We start from the raw sequence: 24,047 nt of genomic DNA, 5'->3' as shown, positions 1-24,047 counted from the left end.
CAGCATAATTAATTGTACAAAGGGGAAGTGGGGGGAGATATGAAAGAATATCTTGTTCCTCAAACATCCTACCTCACCCCGAAATTAGAACATACTATGAACAGTTGCCCTCATTAGCTCTCTGATATTTGCAGCATGGTGTAATAATTTTTTTGTCTTCTATACTCCTGATGCAGAATTTGAAGGTGATCTATTGATTGGTACTGGAGCAACTCCATGGTCTTCCTTGGAGTTTCTCTCATATTATACCACCTAGAGATCAAAATCTGGTTCATTTCCAGAACCCTATTCCAAGCCTGTTTGCTGTGAAAACAATACAAACATAAATTGTGAAGATTTCATTTTTAAAAAATCACTAATTTTATTTTAAACAGTAAATGCATCACCCACTCAGCATCTCAATTCTCTTAGCAATTGTCATAGCCAGCCCACAGACAAAGGTGAAATAAAAGGAAGGAAAGCTGCTTTTTCTCTGTAGCCATCAAGAGATTCTATGCAACTCCAACATTTAATTGAGCAAAAGAGGAAGAAATGCATTTTTCTCGCAGGTACATCCATAATATGGAGGGGAAATGTGGAGCAGAAGGGAGTTCTTGCGATGCATTCAAGACCCATTACTGTAGACTTAGTAGCAATTGATGTTAAATACCTCAGAGGCTGCACTGAATCAGTCATTGGTGCAACATTCTATCTTCATAAATAAGGGATAGTTTCCAAGATCTCTGCACAGACAGGTGTGCCATTGCCTTTCTGTAATCCTTGGCGCTGTTCTAGCTGGAGGGAGCAAACTGTGGCACCACTCCCTTGGCAGGTGTACTAGAGGAAGAACAATAAAGTGCCCATGAAGAACAGCCATCCAATACCAATGCAGCTGCATTCTATGAGCCAAGGAAGTCCTCCTGTTTCCAGTGTTGCAGAACATCCAAGGAATTTCTTGCACCTGAACAAAAGCCATAGTGTGCCATATTTGCAACGCTGGCCACATCAATGCAGATGCATATCAGATAAGAGCTGATCTTCCCAGACCTACCGCGTGACCTGTGAACAAAGAAGAGTGAATAAGACAGACTTCTGCTGGCCTATGGAATAATTCATAATACAGGGCCTCATGTCTACTTCAACGCATGTAGAACTCTTGCGTGAATGGGCTCCCCTATTCAGCTAACTAGCAAGTCATTAATAACAACAACAACAACATTCGATTTATATACCGCCCTTCAGGACAATGCCCACTCAGAGCGGTTTACAACGTACGTTATTATTGTCCCCACAACAGACACTCTGTGAGGTGGGCGAGGCTGAGAGAGCTTTATATATATCTATATCTATATCTATATCTATATATCTATATTCCTGTGTTCTACCACTGACTGAACGGTGGTTTTCAGAAACTTTATAACACGAATTATGAGCATAATCCCCTGAAAAAAGCTACAACTTTTGTGGGGGGTTTTTTTGGGGGGGGGGAATAACAAATCATTGAAGATTGGTTAAGAATATTAATCAAGGAAGGAAGGCTCTTATGTGTTTGAACACTAGCCATCTTTATCTCCTGCAACAAAAGTGCCAAGAATCCAAGAACAGTCTCAAAACACTTTAAAGAATGGCACATGGGTTTTGTAAGCAAGAGATGATTTCATCAAATTTACCAAGTGGGCACTGAAAACATACATTGTTTCAGTGAGTTTATTATTAATATTAACAGATTTTCACTTCATATAACTAAATCAAGTGCCATTTAAAATGGCATCTGAAAGAATCACAAGTTTTGAAGGCACCCAAGACAATCTAGTGCATTCATCTTTGCTAAGATAGGATCCTACATCTATCAATTTAACCTACATATGAACATCACCTTATTGCAGATTTGCAGTGTGTACAAAGTAGTCCAATCCTGTGCATGTCTGCTGCTTCGTTCTCACAACGAATATATTTTTCTTGCAAGTTACACAGAAAGAAGCAGTATCAGCTTTAACATGTCCACATGCACTCCGGATTCAAGCTCACCAGCCAAGAGGACAGAAGGATTAAGATTTACATCAGAAAAGGCATACAGGGAGGTACCACATTCCAAACAACTTGAATACTGAAATTGCTTTAAAAATTAATACTGTCAAATTCTTCTGACCCTCCAGTTCCAAGATTATCTCAAGTGACCTTTTTAGCAACCAAAGTGTAAGATATTTTTAAAATTAAAATTAATTTAACAGTTATATTTGCATTCCATCTGAAAAGAAAGTTAGAGCTGTGCAAGTATTTGAAAAAAAATGAAGGATATGCATGTCTATTCCACAGGAGTAACCATTAACGAGAGCTCTGGAAAGTGGCAAGAAATAAAGATTTCCTTACTCCGAAGGTAAAGATTTACAAAAACCCTGGTACCTGCCTTCTTTGATTCCACATGCCTGGAGTACAGTAAATAGTCTAAACCAATTCTCCTCCCTAAGTAGCAGCCTGAAAATTGTGTCTCGGCCTTTGAAATGCAGGGTTATGCTTATGACTGTGGATGATTTTACAGTCTTTTGACATTCCATACCCTATTTACCCATTACAATGTCCTTTCTTATGGATTTCACAGTAGGACTAGTGATTTCTGTCAAGGCAGCCATCAGAACCAGGGATGCATCTAAAATATTGCTATTTAAATTCTCTCCCTGGCCTTGTGTGCATGCCAAACAAGAGAGATATTCAGCAGGAACAATTTAGCAAATCCATCACAAAATGGCAGAGAGATCAAACTGAGACCATAAAAAGAAGTTCAATTTGTACATAGCAGAGAGACCCACAGCTAAGGAGGGGAGATATGCTCATTATTCAACTGCCTAGCTAGTAATGTGGTAGCCGATATATCTCAGGCTTCAAAGAGGACAGAATGAACCAAAGTGACCTGCTTTAATGCGGAAACTGAAATGGCCAACTTGGGGGAAAGCAGCTCATGAAAGTCATGCTTTTTGAAAGTACAAGGGTGCATGCAGAGACAGGGAAAGGTCAGATCTGCACCCTTATTTTCCGGAGAAACACTGTATTCTATGGAATCTGAATGCACATTCTCCAGGAGGTAGAAACATTTCCCACACTGTCAATATGTGCTTTTTAAAACAAAGGAACATGCATGTAACATGAATAGTAACATGGAATCCACTTCTCAGTGAACCACTGAAGGTTCACTTCAATGTAAGCAGAACCAGCTGACCAGAAGCCGTCCCATTGCAATGACCTTGTCACTGATGATCACATCCTGGCCTAGGTGGATACCTTGCCTGTCTCTTCGCCTTACTTATTACTAGACTCTTCCTTTCATCATTGCAGCAGTCATCTATCAGGCCTTTGCATCTTTTCATGAAGTGAACGTGCAGCCCTAAGTGTACCTATTTAGCCCAAGCTGGATGACATTCTATTCATTCCAGTACTGGCTGTAAGAAATTTGTTTCCGGAGTGTTCACAAACTGCCCAAGTCAGAGCTAGGTGAAGCAAGATGCCATGATGTCAAGTATTTTCCTGTTGGCGGTGACCTATAAATGTAGCTGCGGGCTACTGTTATTGCCAAGGGCTCTGCATTCTGGAGGGGAAAGCGGCACTGGCCATTTAAAAAGGTAAATAAGCAGAATAAAAACAGCAAAAGATAAGACAAAGTTGATGGTGTGAAGCTGGTATGATTACTCATTGCCATTTTGATGCTTGAACCAACTGAGGCTGCTCCAATACTCAGAAGAGGGGGGGGGGACTTCCAGCGTGAACATGCTACTTGTGAAGTAAAAGGTAAGAAACAACACACTGCTATTTTACAGGATAATTTTATGTGGTGTTTGTGTGGAAAGGAGATGGAAGCACGAAGCAAGCAAAGCCTGAAGAATAATTACACTTCACTGTATGAACAATGATTACAAAATTATGCAACTGATTAACCATGACATACATGTAATTACTAATGAGTTTGATAAAATTTTAATTATACCTTGTTCTTCGGGGTATTCAGCAAGCCATGAAAATAATAATCATGTAGCTCTCTGTCACAGATGATTGCTCCAACTGGAGGAGCAGCGACAGGCTGGAAGGACTTGGGCTGGATCGCGATGAAGGAAGACAGACCCACTGCACCAGAAGGTGGTGGCTGGCAGAAGTCTTATAGGTACAGCCTCAGTGGTTTGATGAGCTTCAGGTAATAACTTTACTTATAGTAACAGGAGGTGCTCCTATTAGATTCCCACCAAAGAAGAATCCCTAGAGAATCATTTGCATTTCTGGGATTGCGTTTATTTTGATTAGGGTGTTCTTCAGTCACTTACTACTGTGTAATTCTGCTCTTAAATTCTGTGCAGGATATTTAGGAGAGATCTGGTCACCATATTTGAATGAAATTCTTCAGTAGATAAAATGTTTCAGTGGTTTGGGAAAAGATGTTTAGTTACTGCTGAAATAATCCACTTTGTGAAAATTAATGGTAAGAGAAGGGTTTTTAAAAGATACTTTACTTTCTCCCATTTTCCAGATTTTCTTTTTTGTTGCTATGTTATTTTTTCACTGCCACTAGTTAAAGGCATAGCTTTGCGTGAGTTAAGAGCAAATTAATCATTTGCATTGAAAACTGGTTTTGGCTGAGAATCAGAAAAGAGGTGAAATTGAGTATTTTTAAACGGGAGTCTAAAAGGCCACCAACCAAGGTGAGGAAAGTGATTTTAAAAGTTTGCCAGAGGAGCTTTATATATGATGAAGTGCAGGAAACATTTTACACATTTCCCTTTTTGAAATTCCTGCTGTCTTTGTATCTGTGAGTCTCTCTACACAAGACATCTGACATGTGTTTTTCATGTATCAGGAGACACAATGTTCGCTGGGAAGCGTAGTTTTGAAAGACAGAGCTGGCAAAGATCACTCCAGAGGGGACAGATTCTCTCACACCCTGCACCACCTCTGGTGTCTCCCTTTCTGAAGCCCTTGCCCTATTGCAATTAAGTTAATTCAAAGATTTAAGAGGCAAGAGCAGCAGGTTAAAAGTTCCGGGAGGAGAGACAGTCCAGCACACCAGAGGTGGCAGAGGGCTGTGAAAGAATCCATTCTCTCTGGAGCGATCTCTGCCAGCTCTGTCTTTCAAAACTATGCTTCCCAGCTAACATTGTGTCTCCTGACATTTGACGAACATGCGCCCAGGTGTCTTAAGTAATGGACTGCATGTTTTAAAGAAGCCGGGAATGGCTGGTTACACACACATTTGCTGGACTGTTAAGAGTTAATCCCTCTCAAAATCAGAGAGCTGTGAGTGCCAGGCTGCTCCGGGGCCTCTGATTGGGTACCTGAGCTGAGAGGGGAGCGTTTTGAGTCCTGACACAGAGAGAGAGAGATTGGAGTGTGTGAAGGAGCTGAGAGACTGAGTCCTCAGGGAAAGCAGTTTTCAACACCGGCAAGAGAACTGGGAAAGTTGGCAGGAGGTTTGGGTAGTAAGTGCAGATTCCCAAATGGGCCAAAAAGAAAGGGGTAAATCTTCTAAAGGAGAGGAGACTGTCCCTTCCTAGTTGAAACAGGAGAACAGCTCTAGAGAGAGGAGAGATCCCTGGTTAGGTGTGGTGAATAACTGCCTGAGGAGACTTCCAGATTCAGTTGAGGACTGAAGGAAATCACTGGTGTGTGCAGAGAGGGGGCTTGGGGTACTAAAAAGAGGGTACCAGCCTTCCTAATCCCAGGCACAAAGGAGAAAACTAAAAAGAAAGTATACTCAAGTGCTTGGGGAAGGAACAAGGGAAGCAAAGCCTAACAACAGAAGCCTTAAGTAACAGTGAAGAGCCCAAAACTGAAGTCTGTGCATGCTCTGAATGTTACCTCAGTGATCTCAATGTATATATGTTGAATTTTACCTCAAAGAGCTTCAACTCCTGACTTCTCCTAACCTTCCTCCATTAATGTAAATAAATTCCTTAGCTTCTTTTGAGTTTTAAAAATGTCTCCAGTGTCATTTCTATGGTTTAAGGAAGAGGAAGTGTCTTAGTGTGCCTTATTCGAAGACATTTTGAATGATCTCTTAAAGTCTCTACAGCATAATAAACTGTAAATTTCCACATGCAAACACTTCTGTTTTCTTTCCCCACATTTCCTGATCATGACCACCATCCTTGGACATGAGAATAGTTGCCTGAAATAAAAGTAAAAGTCACCACATTGCCCCCACAGAACCATACTGATCTGCACTGACAGGTTTGCCTACACATTTGAAGTTCAACTAAGATTTACATCAGGCAATTCTACCTCATCCTTTGCTTCAACTGTTTCTTGACAGATTTCTCTCCATAACAAAGTGATTTTTGAAGCTGAGAAGACTAGCGTGTCACGGTCCTCTTACCCTCCCAGTGGGAGGGGAGAGGGGACTCAGCACTCATCTTAATTTGGGCCCCAAATTGGCCCTGTGCAAAGCACGAGAGCACTCCCAGGATGGTGTAATGATATCAATCCTGGGAGTGACATCACACCACCTTGGAAGCATGCCCCAGAGGCCTGTCCCCCTCTTACCCCCACTGGCCAGGGGGAATGGCAGCCACAGAGAAGACATATAATGAGGCTCTTGAATCACCATATGCCCCAATTTTTCTTTTTGGACCTATCAGGTACAAAGTAGGGAACTAATCCAATGCACTGTATTTCCCATTCACAAGGCTGCATTAGAAAGAGACTGGAAATTAGAGATTAGAAATTAGAAGAGATTAGAAATTAGAGATTAGATTCCTGTTATAAAAAATACCCAAGAGGTTGTGTGTTTTAACCTTCTCTTGCTCAGTCAGATTAACATAACTTCCAATAGAAACCAACGAAGAAATACCTTAGTTGTTTTTACTTTGTTGCCACTACTGCAGCTCCATCCAGATGAATCTGGTAGCACCTTACACTCCTCTCCGTCTAGGCATGGCTGCATTTGGCACCACCACTTCTGAACCACTATTGAGGCTAGGGGCAAAGAAAAGACATGATGGAAAAACAGACTGAACTCTAGAGTTTTTACTTCTCAGATAAGACTATACATAGCAATTTAAATGAATAATCTATTCTATGGCAGCAATCAGAAGCAGATGCGGGGTGGAAAGTCTAAACGTTCATCATTGCATATAATTAACAACAATGAATAGATGCTATTGCTGATACAATATCAAGTAAGCATAGCATTATTACAGCTGTAATTCATGTTTTTCAGGAGATTACTCCTAGGAATTGGGTCAGACAGTTTCACTGATTTTTAAATGACCAGGGTGCAGTACAACCACTAATCATATAATAATTCAAATAAAAATCAGGTTATCAATTCACCAGATTAGCTGTACAGGCCAAATCTAGAAGCTAAAATTCTTATTTGCATGTCTCCTCTCACATAGTGAAATGACTGGACAATCATATCTGTGCTATATTATGCACAGTCAACCCTTAGAAAAGTTACTACAGTCTAAATCCACTAAAATTAGACTGGACAACCTACGCATAGAATTGCACTGTCAGAGTGCTGACAATTTTTAGCACCTTTATTTTCCTGCTTAAAATTAAACAATGTAAAGGAAGTGCAGGTCCTATTAATTTTTTACAAGAATCACTCCAATAAAAGTATTTGCACATAAAACTCTGAATTGGTTTTGATATAACATTTAAAATGCCCCTGATATAATTTTTCCTAATCAAATGTTTCAGTTCAAGTATCTGTTGCTTTTGTGGCACAAATAATATGGAATACTTTTAAAATTTTGTTCACTAAATTTAAGTCAAAATAAATATGTGAAAGCAGACCACATTCAGTTTATGACATAGGAAAATTTCCAATGCATGTATTTCCAATGCATATTTTTTCCTTGAAAATTCACATTACCAACCAGAAGCCTTTAAAAACCTAAGACCCCAGCGTACAAAGCTGAAGAAATACAGTGATCATATTCTTAAACATTACCAGTTCACGACTTATGATAGACACTGAAGTTCAATCGCTATCATTTGACAGTTTAGACAACACTGTGATCTGAAGAGTGGCAGAACTTGCTCTGGACAGAAGAAGTAGAGTATCAATCTTATGTTTGCTGATTTTATGCTAGGGGTATGCAATTGGCCATTGCTGACCCTATAAAAAGCTTGATTACTTCCAGTATGGGATTGGCAGGATCCAGCAAGGTTTCAGCAAGGTTAACAGGAAGTGCACAACCCATGACAGAACTGGTAGGAGGATGTGTGTCACAGCATGAGGGCTTTCCTGGCACACAACAGACTAGACAAGGTACACAACAGACAAGACTACAGACCAAGTGCAAACAACTACTGCTATCCTTTCAAGAAGCTATTTTGGCTAAGAATTTGGTGTCTAATGGCACTCTGTCTGCTTTTCACATGGCTTTGTGGTCTCAGAAGTCTGTTCTTTCTGGCCATAGAAACCATAGATGAAAGACCAATCATGATAAAAAAAAGCCTGCACTCTGCCCACTGGCAGGGTAGGAGGCAAGAGCTACAAGTACTGAATTCATTCATTTAAGCTCAACCTCAACTTCGGTCACATGTTTATTTTGCACATCTGTCTGGAAACTACCATGAAAGAGAAAATGCCATCTTTGAAGCAACCCTTCAGTGCCCTTCAGTGCACTCATGCATACAACTTACCTGAAGAGGTCAGGAAAGCTCCACCTCTCCTGGCTTTCCACAAACTATACAAAACCAAATTATTCAGGAGGGCTTTCTATTCAGATAGGAAGTCTGTACTGTAAAAAAGTGGTCTCAGAAAGATGCATCAGTAAAGGGATAGGGAATATTGACTTTACTACTATGTATTTTGTGTTGTTGTAAGTATGAACCTACTGGGTAGTTTCCATGTTGTTTAATACATTAGTCTTAGAATTGCATATGCTTTGTTTTAGCATTTCTTCAATTCTGTATTGGATTTCTGCTGATTTTAAATTTTTGTAGATTTGCATTTGTACACCCTATTTCACTGTTACTGAAATGTCTTTGAAATTGACTACTGACTCACACTGTGTAATCCACCTTGAGTCTCAGTGAGACAGACGAACAATAAATAACAAAATAAAAATCTATCCCTCTCCTCTTAATGCCAATAACACATACCTCCAGAAATATAGGTCCTAAGACCAACGGGAAAACAATTATTTACCAATCATATATTACATATACATAATCATTCTTTTAATATAGCATATTACAATATTGCAGCCAATTTTTATCCTCGTTTTACAAGTTTCAGCATATAATTTATATTACATATATCATTCAAGAATCCTCCCCAGGAGGATCAAGGGGTGCAGCGGCAAATTAATGACTTGTACTATATCAAAGTCCTTTCAGGAGCTGGTTAGACAAGTTCATGGTTTGTTCCAAGATGAAAAGTGGAACCTTCAATGGTGCCCGGAACTAAGGCCGGCAATTTCCAACTAGTTCTTCGTCCCCACGGACTTCCTCAGGAGCAACCATTTACAACTACATAAAAATGAATAAATATTACATAAATTCATTTTGGCTCATTTATATATTCTCTAATAGTACATTGATTGATTATTTTATATATTACACATTACCAATAGTCTTGCTAAAACATCTACATGTGCTCACCCATCCAAAGTCATTTAACAGGCACACCGTCAGTTCACCCAATGACATGGAAAACTCCTACGTGATGCAGTTCCTAGCGTTCACATTTTTATACTAGCACTGATCAAAAAAAGATTTACAATACAGGGAGGTACCAATAACATCCATGATCTCATCACAAATCGGTGACACCTGCAAGTTACAACCTCAATTTCTCAGTATATCCTGAAATAACTTACAACCTGTAATGACATAATGCCTATACGGGTTACTAAAAGCAATGTGGATTCCATTCTACAAAGGCACTACACTCAAACCAGAAAGCTTTTCAGTGGTAATTCATTATTAAGTCCCCGTGGTGATAAGGTTTTTAGCATATGAATCCACCTCGCCTCCTTTCTCAATAGAGTTAGTTGCGAGTCAGATTCTTTGGTGGTAGTAAAGAGTCCTGCTACTTTTATCTCCTCTGCCTTATGTTTCTCATCTTAAAAATGTTGTGTTAAAGGGGCTTCCTTCACCCCATTACGTATTCTGGATACGTGTTCCAGAATACGTACTCTCGGAGGTCGGGCACCATTGAAGGTTCCACTTTTCATCTTGGAACAAACCATGAACTTGTCTAACCAGCTCCTGAAAGGACTTTGATATAGTACAAGTCATTAATTTGCCGCTGCACCCCTTGATCCTCCTGGGGAGGATTCTTGAATGATATATGTAATATAAATTATATGCTGAAACTTGTAAAACGAGGATAAAAATTGGCTGCAATATTGTAATATGCTATATTAAAAGAATGATTATGTATATGTAATATATGATTGATAAATAATTGTTTTCCCGTTGGTCTTAGGACCTATATTTCTGGAAGTGTTACATCGGGAAAAGCCAGTTTTTTTCACAATAACACATACCTGTCATATGCCCGGCATGACGTTTTTCTTTCACCTCCGAAAAGGGTATTTCACTTCCTTCATGGAAGCTGAATAGCTTTACTACTGACACCTTTCACCAGAACATTTAGGGTGCTTCTGAGCATTCCATAAAATCACAATATCTCAAACCCATGGAGTGATGTGTCTTATGGGTAACAGGAAGGCATTAGTCAGTCCCCACCCAACACAACACACTGTATTTTACTTGTTTAGAAAAGTAAAGTACCTTTCAGAACTGTGTGCCTAGATTTTTTTAACTCATGCCTACCTGATAATTTCAGTGAGTAATTTCAGGGAAACTGTTCTGCTCATGCAGAAGGAAACACCTTTATGAAGCAACTTGGGATTCAGTCTTTCATGGGAATTGTATCCTTTGTTTTTTAAGTAGTTTCTTGGCATCATGCACAAAGCCATTTGCACTAGTCATGCTGCCAAGCCAATCAATAATGCACCAGCAGAGGCTTCCAGCCACTTCAGATAAATCCAGAACAACAGTGCACAATAAAAAATAGATGGGCTGTGAGGGGTTTTTTTTAGATCTTTGCACAGGTGATTAGATGGCATATTTTTATTCATGTGTTCAGCACCTATATTGCAGTAACAGGTTTCTCTATATTAAAAAAAATGTCAGAACTTCTGGACCAGGCAGCCTAGACCACTATATGCCAAGCCTACAACAAAGGAGAGAGAGGCCTGTAAGTTAGCCTCTTCCAGGGGTAATTTAACAAACATACAGGCAAGGGCACTAATTTGCTTCTGAGTTCAAAATCAGACATGTCCAGTAATTAAAGCTTCAATCCACAAACCATTTATTTCAAAATAGTCTTATTAAAATTTATGGAATTCTTCCCGAATAAGCAGGGAGCTGATTACCTTGGTTGCTTTAAGCAATTAAATACATAAAACTCCACGACAGTACAAAATTTGAAATTTCATCAGCAGATTCCTTCCATAGTCCATCCCCTCCATATTGTACATGCTGTGGTTCTTGATCCTATATTTCTTATCAACTGCATCACCAGGCAGAATGGAAGGGCTGCACCTGAAGTTACAGGTTATGGGTCTACTATATAGTTTTCTTTTAAGCTCAGAACTACAGTAAGCACCATAAGAATGCTGCCCATATGCTACTGTACTAGCTACCTAATAGATAGCTAGATACCTAATGGATAGGATGAAACCCAGGCCACCACTGTGTGCTTATTATCCCACTACTGTTTCCCTTCCCAGTAGTAATAAGGTTATGGTGGAGCTAGTAGACTCAGATTTTTAAGCCAGAAGAGACAAATGAGCCATAACCAATGAGGATGCAGGAAAAAATAAGGGCAATCTACCATGACATCACCAGGAGCTATGCTGCTCATTTAAGTATGGAGTTTGGACTCAATCCCAAAATGGCAAGGATTTTCTGGGTTTAGGTATTTGATAATTGTGATGACTCTGCCCCCCTTGCCAAGCCTAAACTTTCAGAGAGGCAAGGTTGTCAATGTATGGAACCTTGAGGAGCCTTTCCCTAAACCTGGCAAAGTTCCCAGAAAAACCCTTTCTGGAAACTTTTGCTTCTGGGAATTTTCCCGAAGTCCCATGTCACTGCTCCTTCCCCCCCCCCCTCAACTCTGAAATCAATTAGTGGTGTTCTCCTAGATGTACAACCTCGAGGAGATGACAAGGAACAAGAGCGTTTCCTACCAGGTGCATCTCAACAACAGAGTTGAGCATTAGTTTTCAAATTAACCCTTTGAAACAGGGCTCTACTGCATCACAATAACCAAGCAAGGAGATAATACCTTTAACGTTTTATAGAATCATGTAGGGGATTTGATTATCTAAGGGTCTGTATGTAGTGACCATATTGAGTCTCTAACCCTTACAATGGAATCTTTATTTCCCTAAAAGCAATGATTCCCCAATGTGGTGCCTAAAGGTTCTTGAGAAAAAAAAACAGGAAAAAACCCTGAGGTCAGTCCTACCAGCTGACTGACTAGCAAAGTGCTGAGTTCATCCTGGGTAGATGCCTCAGAGTGGTCTGCCCAGGGCTTGACCATAAATACCGTCTTGTGTGTCTCTGGGTATGGCAAACAGAGTTGCTAAGAACTTTGAAAAAATATCTTGAACAATATTGGAACTTCAACATGCTCATTTTGGGTCAAGGTGAGGCTCTCTCGATTGTCTCAAAGTTTTGCTCACAAGCAGTGAGAAGCTTTGCCTCTGCACAATGATAGCATTCGGATTATGTGATGACATCACTCAGGGACAAAGGATGCTAGTTAAGAATGAGGCTAGAGAAATCTATTTTTTAAACAAATATGGCACCAAAGCTACAGCTGCTTAGGGCTATGAATAGCACTGAACAGTCATGAATATGTTAAACTTTCGGTGTTCTTTCAAAAGACTCCTTTTTTAACCAAAAAATTTCATAGAAGAATGTTCAGCTCAGTCCTTTAACTCAACTAATGTAACTAACATAGGAAGATCTGATGTCAGTCTCCCAGCAGTCATACACAGAGTTAAGGCTGCAGAGCAATGAGTTCATCCATCCCCGTACCCCAGTGTTCATTTTATGGCAGTCTGCACACTCACCATCCACACATGAAGGAGCAGCACGTGTTGTCCCAGCCACCTGACCTGGAAAGCAGGAACATTTCACGGTTTGTGAGCGCTCCTCAATCTTGTTCTTATTGCAACATCTGTGGGCAGCAATGACTTCACATGTGCCAGGCTCTATGTGCACTACAGGGAAGAAAAACATGGTAAATTACACAGGGACATGACAGTTACCTGGCATAGTGGGCTTATGTTACAATACCAGCTCTGAGATATAGCATGGTAAAAATAGCTTCCAAAGAAAGATCTGGATGTAGGATACAGAAATAGAAATGGGCACGAACCAGAAAAAACGAACTGTGCGGTTCATGGTTCGTTGCATTTCATGAACCATGAACTTTCATGAACCTACCCCAGTTCACGAATCGGTTCATTTGGTTCATGAAAACGTCACATCCAGGTCAGCAAATCGTCACTTCTGGGCCAGCAGAAGGCCACTTCCGGATCAGAGGAAGGTCTGCAGGAAGTCCATCCTCTGTTGCCTAGGAAACTGATGGATCGGTGCCAGGCTGTCTGCAGTGACAAACCAAAAAATGAACCAAACAAACCAGCCTAAAGTTCATAGCAGTTCATCAGAAATGGGCTCTGACGAACCACCAGTTCGCGAACCACGAACCGGCCTGGTTTGTCATGAACTTTGGTTCGTAATTTGGTTCGTGCCCATCTCTATACAGAAATCCATCACACCATTCATAGATTCCCTCTGGACATCTGGTGCTCATTTGACTCTGAAAGGACTACTTGTGCTTCCAATTTTTTTAAAAAGGTAAAATATTTTCAACAGTCTAAGTTAGAATGTGTGTAAACAAGATGGTGCTTTTGACCAATGCAGAATTGATAAAAACCACCAATTGCCAAAAATGGCTTCTCTAAACATGAGTAGTGATCAGAAGCTCCGCAGTCTGATCCTCTTCCCATAATTTCCACAAGTACATCAGCAGCCTGGATATCATGTGGTAAAAATCACAGAAAGAAAACATGACATACATCCCATTCAGATGAGTTGAACCATCCTGTGGACGTATTCATTAATGGCTCCATTTATAACTGTACTATAGCCAGACAATCAGAAACACTGTACCCTAAAGAACTGGAGGAAAAAGGAATCATGCTGAAGTCAGAGTTATCATGCTAGTGCCCCAGATCTAGCTCAGCTAATCTGACAAATGTCTTCTCTTTTACCATCCCATGTGCTTTCTCATGCAATTGTCCCAACTTTTGGGATACAGATACCCCAAACAGGATTCAATATTCCAAATGAGGTTTTGCACAGACATATGTTCCTCTCCCTAACTGCCAGAAATTTGGCTAATATATCTCACAGTACACCCACCTTCCTTACAAATACATAACACTGGTGGCTCATAGATGTCACACGATTTAACCAATGACCCTCTAGCATTTCCAGTTCAAAAATTTCCAGCAGGTACCAAAAGTGACCCTAGCTTAAAACACTGCAGTTTGCACAATTACATTCTTCTCCTTTTCTGTTTCTGCAGTTCACGAATCATCCAATTTATTATGAATACTTCCCCAATTCACAACTGAATTTAAAGTTCTTCACAGTTTAGTGTCATTGATTAACACATTTTTACTTCTATCACTAAAGTTGCCAACAAAAATACTAAACAAAGCAGTCCTGAGGTCGGTCCTTGAGGAAAAAAACGGATTCCCATCTGAGTTAACTCAAAAATTTCATTAGACCTATGGCAGCTTCTATTTAGGCAATTACATTTGCATCTCCCAACACTAACATTATTCACTGGCCATCTGTTCCGATTTAAATAGCTTTTTACCTCACAATATTGTACCTGATGTCTTGCAGACCTACAAATACCCAGATTCAACACATTTCATTTACTTCAATTTAAAAAAGAGAGGCTGCTTAACAGTAAGTTATATTCTTTGACTGGTCATCTGGATTCCGCACCTGTGATAAGCAATCTTCAGAAATTTCTATAACTGGCTAGGGCTATATTCAGTTTGTAGCCATGGAGGCATGCTCACATGCTCCTTCCCCTCCTCCCCTCACTTGTAGAACACAACTGCAGGTTTTCTGGTTTCAGAATCCGTCATTTAAACTCCAATTTGCTGTGACAATCACATGCAGATGCCTGAGAAAACAGAAGTTTCTTTCTGACAAATTCAGTTCAGTTCAGAATTTATTATGTATAGCCATAGGTCATCACAAAATTATAAAAATCTCATTAGATAAGATAAAAAATAGGTAAAATACAACTATATACAATACAGATTTACCAGAACATGGGGAAAATTCCATTAAAACAGACATTGATTAAAAGCATAAATCAATAAGTTAACGGCAAGTTCAGGTAACACCCTCTTTCTTTGCTGCATTAGACCTTATCTTCATAGCAGCAAAAGCAAAAAGTGAAACTCTATACGAAATGTATGTGTCAACATCAGAAAGCAAAAATGAGATTTTCTCCACGTCTGTATATAAGCTTAAACCAGATAAAAATCGGGCCAGAAAACTTTGATCTGGGGTCAGAATATAAAGGGCAAAAAAGGATAAAATGAGATAAATCCTCTAGTTATAAGATCAACAGATACAGCCCCTTTGGGCTATAAGAGTTCAAGAATAAAGTCCAGACAATGTTGCCGAGAGCATGGATTCAAATCGCAATAGGGTAACGGACGCGCTAAGATTATGATTAGAGATGTTAACAAGATAAGGAGAGCGGATGTGGTCAAATTTAATATATTTGAACCACAGAGCTGCTTTTGAATTTAGAATTTGAGAGCGATCGATCAATGCATTGGAGTTAAAAATCCAATCTCTATGTTGGTGGTAAGTGGCCAGAGACCCTATAAGATCATCAGCAATAGAGTACCTTAAGAATATCTCATTAAGGTAAACAGAGCACTGCGAGTTATAAGCCATCAAAAATTGAAGGATTGTTGACTAAGTGAAACCTGTCTAGGATTTTTATTCTTTATCCAATATTTTATAACAGCCAAATGTGCTCGGGCTGTAAGGGAGGGGATTTCCCTTGATCCTATTCATGTGTTAAAGTCCCTACATAAAATAACGTGGGAGATAGAATGACGGAAGATCAACTAATCAAATGTTGAGATAAGGGCATCCCATAGGCTCCCCCCGCTCAGGGGCGGCGCGCCTATTGAGGCCAGGTAGGCCGTGGCCGCAGGCGCGGGGTGCCGGAGAAAGCGCTGGAAGAGGCGTGGGGGCGAGAGAGCGCCCCCCAAAGCAGAAGCCTCCTATACCTCCCACCCCGCGCCGCCGCCAGCACAAGCCCCCGGCTGGGCGCAGCCACCACAGGCAGCCATCTGCTGCGGCGGAGGCAACCGAGCGGGAGAGCTCAGAGGCCACCTGCCACAGCGATTGGGCCGGCAGCGGCACGTGCGCTCCCGTGATGACGTCATCACGCAGGCAGGTGTGCGTGTGCTCGTGCGCACGGGGGGGCACTTGGCCGGCCAGCCACGAGCGGGGCAAACCCTAGCGCCGCCCCTGCCCCTGCTGGCCTACAAGTCTAAACCTCGGGGGGAGTGTACACGTTAGCACACAGAATGGTATCAAAATGAGAACCTTTAAGTAGTAGTATCTGAAAATTATTGGAACAACTATTCTCTAGCACCTCAACTTTTAAGTCAACTGTAATAAAAGTTACCAATCCTCTACTTCCACATCCCTTTGAGCAACATTTGATTGCTGGAATGGGTAATGCCTATACCCTTGCATAACAAGGAGATTGAGATTCTTTTATTGTTCCATGCTCTCTTCTGTATGTCCAAAGTGGAGAACTCTGAACTATTAACATTTTGAATCTGATATAATTTCATTAGCATTGCTGTTAAGTATCAATTATGTTATTAAATATTTTAGAGACTTTAGAGACTCCTGGGATCGTGTGATGACATCACTTCTGGGAAGCGATGTCACTTCCGGGAAGTGACGTCATTGCATGGTCCCAGGAGTGTGCACATGCTTTAAGCATGTGCATCTGGTACCAGTGAGTTCCACCACCTCTTTTCCCAGGAAAAAAGCCCTGCTGAGCCCCAGTGAGTGATTCAAGACTTCCTAGGCCGTTTCTTCACCTCTTTAAAATAGCGGCACGCTCCTGGAATGCTGGCAGCCTCTTCGTGCAATGTGGGCTTTTTTAATGGCTGTGGGGCATTTTTTCAGTGCATGTCGTTGGAAGAAGCCACCAGCATTCTGGGAGCATGCCGCTATTTTAAGGAACTGAGGAAATGGCCAATATCTGAGAACTTTCAGCTGTAAAGACACAGCTTTCAGCTGTACAGATAAGCAAACCAACTTCAGCGTTAAGCTCCTGATTAAAAAAAAATATTTTAAAAGATGGTTTCTTAATCCTAACAAAACAGAGGTGCTACTGCTGGGGGGAGGCTTGACCCAAGAATCCTATGCTGGATGGGATTGCACTCTCCCTAAGGAGAAGGTTGGTAGTTTGGGGCTGCTGTTAACCCAGGCTTTCAGTTGTATAAACAGGTGAAAGCGTTGTCCTGGGGTGCCTCTGCAGCCCTTCCTGGGTGGGAAAGATCTTGCCATTATGGTACATGCCTTGGTAACATTTCATTCGATAACTGTAATTCGCTCTTGAAGACTGTCTAGAAGCTACAGGCTGTTTCCACATGTTGTTAAAGCAACGGGCTACTTACTCAATGCTGGCGGGGTTTTTTACAGATTCCAGATGCCTCCGAATTCAAAGCGGAAGCAGGCAGTTTGTCTTTTGTCTGATCAGCGTCCTTGACCCAGCACAGGAAAGAGTGGGAAATCCTGGTCTCAGAAAAGACGCTGATCAGACGAAAGACAAACTGCCTGCTTCCGCTTTGAAATTGGAGGCATCTGGAATCTGTGAAAAAAAACGCCCTGCTTTGAAATCGGAGGCATCTGGAATCTGTGAAAAAAAACACCAGCGTTCAATAAGTAGCCCATCTCTTTAACAGCATGTGGAAATGGCCACAGTTGACATGCTGCTGGCAGAATGCTGACTAGAGTGGATTGTAGGGACCATATAACTCCAGTCTTGTTCCATCTACACTGATTACCAATCTGTTTCGAGACCTAATTCAAAGTACTGGTACTGAACTTTACAGAGCCAGTTTGGTGTAGTGGTTTAAGAGCAGCAGGACTCTAATCTGGAGAACTGTGTTTGATTCCCCAGTCCTCTGCTTGAAGCCAGCTGGGTGACTTTGGATCAGTCAAAGCTTCTTGGGGCTCCCTCAGCCCTACCTACTTCACAGGATGATCGTAAAAGGCTCTGAGTGTGCATTAAGTTGTCCAGAAGAGCGGTATATAAATCAAACGTTATTGTTATACGGCTTGAGGCCAGGGTACCTGAAGGATCGCTTTCTCTCACAAGGACCCTAGTTATCTAGCCCATTTATCTTTGGAAGCCCTACCTCGGGTCCACAGCCATCTGAGGCTGGACGAGTAGCAACCCAAGGAAGGACCTTAGTTGTGATGCCAAAATTTTTTGAACTCCCTCCCTATGAAAATTCATCTGTCTTCCTCTACCTTTGTCTTCCACCAGCAGGTGATGGCTTTTTTGTTTTGTTTGGCATATTTCCAATGGCTGTTATTGGACCTCTTCCCCGGTTGTTATGTGTGTTTGTATGTCTATATGTTTTTACTGAATTGCTTAAATGTTTTATATATAACTTATTTTAACTTCTGTCATTTTATATTAAATTATAATTATATTAAATGAAATTATATCATTTATATGTTCAATTATATCATTATCAACATCTAAACATGCCTTTCTTTGCTGTTGAAACTAAGCAGACAAGCGTATTTTACCTACATTTCTTCAATGTGTTGTTAAACAAATTATTACTTAATAGCCTAGAATGGAACGTTGATGTTTTATAAATGGTTTTAGAAATGGTTCCTTGATATAGTGGAAACTGATCCATCAGAGCTTGATAGGCAGGATGCAACACATTTGTGCTTAGAGACAGTGACACACTCCTCAGCTGAAAGGAGCAGGAAGGTTGTGTGTGTGTTCAGTCTGGAAGAAAAACAGGATAGAAAGATAAGGGGAGAGAAAGCTCTGAGTTGGCTGAAAATACCTTGCACTTTGGATCATAGAGTTTTTCTCCCTCTGGAAGTCTGATGTGGGGTGGCAAATCTGCTGCCTTGTACAAGTACCTCTTTGCCTCCATGTATGCTGTGCTTGCATTTTTGTAAAGGAAGGAAACAATGCCATTAGCACTCTCCTATCCAAAGAAACTTCTCACCTCCTAAGGAAAAGAGGAGTGTTGTAAGATAGGTATGGTGTTAATTGTCATTAAGTGTCTGTCTGACAAGTATCACTTGAAAAACTGGAAATTGTTATAAATTCATGTGTCAAATCGTGCATGTCTACCCCAGCATTTTTGCTCAATCTGTAAGTGAAAAGGAAGAAGCTGGTGCAGCCAGCACTTCATTCCACCGCTGTCACCAACTGAACTCAATAAAGTACTCAATGTCTTTGTCTCCTCATGCAAAAGGTAGGATTTTAATACAGATATAAGCAACAAAAATTGTGAGGGGCTTAGTATATTTGAACTGTCATCTTACAATGTTCTCTCATCCACGCCACTTGTCTCAGAGTATTTTTCCCTTTATACAAAATTAAATTGGTACATAGCTACTAATTTCCTTCATTCTCTATTCCTTGAATCATTTTCTCTATGAAGTCTTTAAAGCTTAATTTGCATGTATCTCCCACCCTCTTGGATACACACCTTAACATGGTGAGGGAGTTTGAGTGTGTTAGTGAAGCTAAGACTAACAGGAAGAAAATTGATTCATCTGAAATGTGGTGATGGAGGAGAGTTTTGCTGATACCATGGACGGCCAAAAAAACAAATAAGTGGGTACTAGATCAAATCAAGTCTGAATTCTCCCTAGAAGCTAAAATGACATATCTTAGGCTATCGTACTTTGGTCACATCATGAGAAGACAAGATTCTCTAGGAAAGTCAATAATGCTAGGAAAAGTGGAAAGCAGTAGGAAAAGAGGAAGACTTAAAATGAGATGGCTGGACTCAATAAAAGAAGCCAAGTCCTCCAGTTTGCAGGATCTAAGCAAGCCTGTTAATGATAGGACATTCTAGAGGTCTTTCATTCATAGGGCTGCCATAGGTTGGAGGCGACTTTACGGCACATAACACATAACACCATCTATTCACACTTTTTTCATCTCTTTCCAGTACTGTTTCACACATGGGATAATTTCTGAAATTACATGTTTCCAGTTCCTTCACAATTCTAGACAGATGGGGGACCTGGGATCCCTACTATGCATGCACCATTATCAAAAATCAAATAAATCCTCAATTCCATACAAAGAAAGCTTATTTACAGAAGGACCAGGACTTGAAAGATAACCTGCTAGGAAAGAAACACAGCAAAGGGAAATGGTACTGACTAGGGGTGTGCAGTTCGAGAATCCGAATCCCGAAAAAATCCCGAATCACCCTGATTCGGGGTGATTCAGGGAATCCCAAATCGATTAGGGAATCCCGAATCGGCATGCCCTGAATCGATTCGGGGCGATTCGGGGCAGCATTTTGCTTGCTTTTCAAGCACCGAATCAAGCCAAAATTGGTGGGGGCCTTCCTCTAACTCCCCTCTAACAACCCCCCAAGTTTCAGACCGATTGGACTTTGGGGGGCCATGTTATGGCCCCCCAAACCAGGTCCCCCTATCCTCGCCTAAAAAAGGGCATAGCTTTAGGTTGCTGCTGCTAATCTCCTATTTTGTGCTTGCTGCTGCTGATCTCCATTATTTCCTATGGGGAAAAATGAAGAGGCAGGCTTCCTTTGCCAGGGGTGCCATTTTGCATGCAAAATGCCCCCCAACCTTCAGGGGCCCTTCTCCCACCTTTCCTCCCACACCCACCAAGGCTCAGCCTGCTCCCACTTGGGGGGGCATTTCATGGCCTCCCTAAGTAGGTGCTCTTTTCTCTACAACCTACAGCTGGGGGAGGCTTGTCTTGCCAGGGGTGGCATTTTGCATGCAAAATGCCCCCCAACCCTCAGGGGCCCTTCTCCCACCTTTCCTCCCACCCCCACCAAGGCTCAGCCAGCTCCCACTTGTGGAGGGGGCATTTCATGGCCTCCCAAAGTAGGTGCTCTCAGCCCTCAAAGGCCACCCCCTACAGCCCCACACAAACCCAATTCCCCCCCAGCTGCCACACACAGACCCAAATCCCCACATTAGCCCCTCACAGACCTAAATCCACCCCCAGTAGCCCTACACCCATAACCCCAGGAACAGGCTGGCCAGCCCTCCCCCTTTGTTCCCTATGCTGGGAACTTCTAAACTCTCTTTCCCAGAGCAATTCTGCACAGCCCAGGGGTGCCACAATGGTGGGCAAACTTCTGAGTGACAACTTGTCCCTGGGAAAGAGCACCTGACCTGACACACAGACAACCACCCCCTGACAGCCCCACCACCTACAGAGATGGCTGGCCAGCCTCCCCATTGTTCCCTATGATGGGAACCAACTGCACAACAAAGAATAAAACACAAACAACACAAAATACAGTTCTAAAAAAATTATTTTCTCCCTTTCAAAGTACAAGTAGGCAAAGCATTATGACACATTACACCAGCAGTCCCCCACACAGAAAAATAACACAACTCTCACTTAACATCAGAGAATCAGAAAAACACAATTCCTGACAAAAACACTATTTCTTTAACTGCTTTAGGTTACACAGTAGGAGGGCATAACAGGGCATGATAGCAGTGTACTACACAAAATAATACAACCCACTTCACCGTTTTTGACAGCAATTGTGTTTGGGTGATTCTCTGATGTGAAGTGAGTTGTGTTATTTTTGTGTAGTACACTGCTTTCATGCCCTGTTGTGCCTTCCTACTGTGTAACCTAAAGCAGTTAAAGAAATAAAGTACTTTTGACAGCAATTTTTGGGGTGATTCTTTAATGTGAAGTGAGTTGTGTTATTTTTGTGTAACATACTGCTGCCATGCCCTTTGGTGTGCCCCCCTGCTGTGTAACCTAAAGCTGTTCAAGAAATAAAGTGTTTTTGACAGGAATTGTGTTTTTGTGATTCTCTGATGTTAAGTGAGTTGTGTTAATTTTTCTGTGTGGGGGACTACTGGTGTAATGTGTCATAATGCTTTGCCTACTTGTACTTTGAAAGGGAGAAAATATTTTTTTAAAAAAATTTATTTTGTGTTGTTCGTGTTTTATTCTTTGTTGTGCAGTTGGTTCCCGTCATAGGGAACAATGGGGCTGGCTGGCCAGCCATCTCTGTAGGTGGTGGGGGAATTTGAGGGAGGGTGTCTGTGGTTCAGGTGCTCTTTCCCAGGGACAAGCTGGCACTCAGAATTGTGCCCACCATTGTGGCACCCCTGGGCTGTGCAGAATTGCCCTGGGAAAGAGAGTTTAGAAGTTCCCAGCATAGGGAACAAAGGGGGAGGGCTGGCCAGCCTGTTCCTGGGGTTATGGGTGTAGGGCTACTGGGGGTGGATTTGGGTCTGTGAGGAGCTAATGTGGGAATTTAGGTCTGTGTGGCAGATGGGGGGGTATTGGGTATGTGTGGGGCTGTAGGGGTGGCCTTTGGGGGCTGAGAGCACCTAATTTGGGAGGCAATGAAATGCCTCCCCAAGTGGGAGCAGGCTGAGCCTTGGTGGGGGGTCTGAGGAAAGGTGGGAGAAGGGCCCCTGAGGGTTGGGGGGCATTTTGCATGCAAAATGCCACCCCTGGCAAAGGAAGCCTGCCTCTTCATTTTTTCCCCATAGGAAATAATGGAGATCAGCAGCAGCAACCTAAAGCTATGTCCTTTTATAGGCGAGGATAGGGGGACCTGGTTTGGGGGGCCATAACATGGCCCCCCAAAGTTCAATCGGTCTGAAACTTGGAAGGTTGTTAGAGGGGAGTTAGCGAAAGGCCCCCACCAATGTTGGCTTGATTCAGTGGGAAAATGCCTCCCCCAGGCTTCAGAGAAGCCTGGGGTAGGCGGCTTTTTCCCATTGAAAAAGCTTTCCCGAATCACCCCGAATCGCCCCGAATTGCCATTCCCGAATCGGCTTGCCAATTCGGGGACAGCGATTCCCGAATCGGCTTCTCGATTCGGGTATACCCGAATCGGGAACGCCGAACCACTGTGCCTTTGCACACCCCTAGTACTGACATATCTTATTATTGAACAGAATCTGCTATTTGAAGGATCTTAAACATTAATTTCAGATTCATCTACTTCAATATCTGCACTTATTTACATCTACAGGAATCTTTGCGTGACCTGTGGTTTATATCTTCCTTACTAAAAATCAACATGCATGTTAAGTATTGGTTAAATACTCAAGTTACCCCCAAATCTTCCTTGTCTACAGCAAGTACAATAGCATAGCTCATTCTCCAATTTTATTTTTGCTTATGCTACAAATTCTCCTGGTCTTTTATTACTGTCTCAGGGAAAAGTCAAATTCCAACAATCTTTACTCCTACATTTTCTGGACCTGGACAGATGATTTATTAATTAGTCTTGTTTTCAATTCCTTACCTCACTACTCAAACTGTAACATCTAGTGAAGATTTTTCCACCTTCTTGGTATGCCAGTGTCAGATAATCTATGCGGTGCAAATTTAAAGAAATGACAACTTTCTTAAATCAAGCTAATTTATTTTACTAACCCATTTTCTTTTACAAACACCTGGTTTTAAAAATCAAAACACCTTCATTTCAATTCTGTTTCCAGCTGGGATCTTTTCCCTATATTCTTCAAATTACATATGAATTCAATCACTGTCACACAACCCATCACTACTAGCTTGCGCAAGAATTTCCTGACGTGACTGCATGTCACTGAAACCACAGAAATTAGAAAGAACTTGACTTGATATTTAACTATTGACCTACTATGGGGAGGTATATGTATACGTGGAGCTCACAATGTGACTTTTGTAGCTTAAACACGAGCCCAAATACATAGCA

At 41.6% G+C, this 24,047-nt stretch overlaps 1 protein-coding gene across 1 annotated transcript in view; it reads right to left on the bottom strand.

Annotated features, from left to right (window-relative positions):
• Positions 1–912: 912 nt before the first annotated feature.
• Positions 913–24,047, bottom strand: part of TAFA3 (TAFA chemokine like family member 3) — a 134,775-nt gene continuing 111,640 nt past the window's right edge. The window contains exons 4-6 of the mRNA XM_054981441.1: positions 13,065–13,214; positions 6,806–6,930; positions 913–1,038 (exon numbers count right to left, since the gene is read on the bottom strand). Of these exons, the coding sequence (XP_054837416.1) occupies positions 1,027–1,038; positions 6,806–6,930; positions 13,065–13,214 (287 nt within the window). The 3' untranslated portion in view covers positions 913–1,026. The remainder of the gene's footprint in view (positions 1,039–6,805; positions 6,931–13,064; positions 13,215–24,047) is intronic.

The sequence above is a fragment of the Eublepharis macularius genome, chromosome 5 (assembly GCF_028583425.1).
Source record: "Eublepharis macularius isolate TG4126 chromosome 5, MPM_Emac_v1.0, whole genome shotgun sequence".
Classification (NCBI taxonomy): Eukaryota; Metazoa; Chordata; class Lepidosauria; order Squamata; family Eublepharidae; genus Eublepharis; species Eublepharis macularius.
The sequence above is the reverse complement of the archived record's forward strand: the minus strand, read 5'-3'. Positions and strand labels throughout refer to the sequence as shown.